Source organism: Primulina huaijiensis, unplaced genomic scaffold (genome assembly GCF_012295235.1).
Source record: "Primulina huaijiensis isolate GDHJ02 unplaced genomic scaffold, ASM1229523v2 scaffold1213, whole genome shotgun sequence".
Classification (NCBI taxonomy): Eukaryota; Viridiplantae; Streptophyta; class Magnoliopsida; order Lamiales; family Gesneriaceae; genus Primulina; species Primulina huaijiensis.
Window position 1 is genome coordinate 1 of NW_027342489.1, and position 2,420 is coordinate 2,420.

The 2,420-nt window shown below is 31.6% G+C and overlaps 1 protein-coding gene across 1 annotated transcript; it reads right to left on the reverse strand.

Moving 5' to 3' along the window:
- Window positions 1-1,126: 1,126 nt before the first annotated feature.
- LOC140965702 (root phototropism protein 3-like) lies at window positions 1,127-2,361 on the reverse strand. Its single transcript, XM_073425848.1, has 2 exons — window positions 2,149-2,361; window positions 1,127-1,861 (listed from the first exon to the last, which is right to left on the reverse strand). The coding sequence occupies exons 1-2, from the start codon at window positions 2,335-2,337 to the stop codon at window positions 1,322-1,324; spliced, it is 729 nt and encodes a 242-aa protein (XP_073281949.1). The 5' UTR covers window positions 2,338-2,361; the 3' UTR covers window positions 1,127-1,321.
- Between the last annotated feature and the right edge of the window lie 59 nt (window positions 2,362-2,420).

A 2,420-nucleotide genomic window follows, 5' to 3' on the forward strand; every position in this document is an offset into this window, starting at 1 on the left:
GTCAACATGAGGAGGAGTTTACGTGACTGCACTCTTTTTCCCTTATTATGGTTTTTAACCCAATGGGTTTTTCCTAGTAAGGTTTTTAACGAGGTGGTATAAAAACACGTAATGAAGACAATCATTATGATCATCATCACAAGGGAGAGTGTTGAAAATGTGAAAAATATTTGTGTTGAAAATTATAATGTTGAATGTTGAAAATTAGGTGTTGAATATTGAAAATTAGTGTGTGATGATGTATGTAATGATGAAATTTATTTTTGGATTATTTGTAAAGAAATCCTATAAAAGGTCTTCATTTGTAAAGATTTGAGACAATTGAGTTGAGAGAAAAATATTATAAAGTGTGTAGTTTGATAATTTTGAGAGTTTGAGATTTTTACTTTTTACCGTAAATTTTTACTTTTTCACAACAAAAATATCATTTTTTATGAAAGTTTATTTCTTATGTTATATTTCTAATTTTTATAGTGAAAATCATGCCGGTAGTTTACAATTTATATTTAATAATTATTGTATGAGTTTATTTGATTTTATTTGATATTTACCATATAATCTTATTTAAATGTGTATTTCATTACATATGTTGATTGATTTATGATTTTAAAATTGTATTTAACAAGGAATTAATAGTCATCAATGTAGTCTACAAAAGATCTATTCTGATATAAAATTAATTATTTATGATATAAAATTCTAAAAACACAAGGTAAAATTTTTTTGTATGAGGTTAAATATCATTTAAATTGAATGTTATGAGTTATATTTTATTATCAATATTATTATTTCATTAGTTTTGATATAGTTTTGATTAGTTAGTAACGAGTATTTTAAATTGATAATTATTTGTCATTAGTGTGCTTCACTCATGTAAATTATGATTTATATTGATAAAATTCATAATTTGATTGATAAAATCAACAGCTTGAATTTTAATTTGGAAAACAATTTTGAAATTAAGTTATATAAGTTCTTAATTAATTTATTCGTCAAAAGATTAAACCAACGTAAATTACAAAATGATTCAAAATATTTTTTGAGAAAATCAAATTTTTATTATAAATTGGTATTTACGTGATTCATGCCAGTAGCTACAACTGTTTATGTGACCAATAAATTTTATTTCGAACCAAAATGTTTAATGAGGCGAATCAAAGAACACATATCAAACAATGGCAACAATCTGATACTACTCTCTGAATGACCTCTTAGAAACAAATATTCTTATAAGGAACAATGAAAATGAAACACAAAAATCTGCCAACACAGAGCTGAACTACTAATTTATCCGCTGAGATCTTTATTTGAGACTGGTTTTTCAAGAAATAGAATTCCTCCACCTTCTTGGTGCCTTTCTTTGTTCTGGATTTGGTCCCTGATCAGCTCCATCATCACCATTTTCTGCAATCTTTGCAAGTTTGCTCAGTTTCTTCCATCCAATGCTCCATGATGAGCTTGATTTTGGCTTGGTCACCTTATCTAACTGCCTTTGCAACGTTTCCATGTCATTTTGTAGTTCTAAGTACTTGGCCTTCACAGTCTCAAGTTCGAATTTAAGTGTGTTGATGTCCTTTTTTGCTGCAGTCCATCCTTCTTGGAAGGATTGCGGTGTTGCTTCGAGTAGAGATTTTCTGTTCGATATCAAGCGCTGGTATTGGGATTCACCGGCTTCTTTTAAAGTGTTGTTGGCTAAGGCATTGCTTATTTTCACCTGTTCGGAAAAGAGGACTTGAACAACAACTCTGAGAGGGAGCCTTTCATTTTGTGCAGCATGCATACATGCGTCGATTGAGAGTTTTTGACAATCCACTACCCGGCAGAGTCTCTTCCTTTCATGTTCAGTCAAGGTTGGATGTGCCTATCAAATGATCAGCAAATATCCGATAAAATACAGTTTCTATGATAAACATTGCAAATTCAAGAAACAGAAATTTGATTTGATATGATATGATATTCGCTAACAATATATGTTCATGCCTGCATATGGGCATAGTGAATCGAAACATGTCATTTGGGTTTTACAAAGTTTAAAATTATTTAAGTTGCAATATTGCAGAAACAACTTTGGGTATGCTGCACTGTACTAGATTTTACGATAAATATGAGCTGAGCTTTATACATGAACTTCGACAGAAAATTGATCACCTTTAGGTAGGAATCGACAGCTCTGTACAATCCATCATCACAAATTCTAGCAAAATCAGGTAGGGCTTCAGCCAGGACCTGGAATTTGGTCAATGACAGGTTCCTATCCCTCGACACTTCTGTGAGATAGCTGTCGACAAGCCTTGCCACTCTCATTTTCGCATTCGGATTCGCGTTGAGCTCCATCATACATTTTCATACCAGAAAAAGACTGCGTGTNCGACCCCCGTTGAGCTCCATCATACATTTTCATACCAGAAAAAGACTGCGTG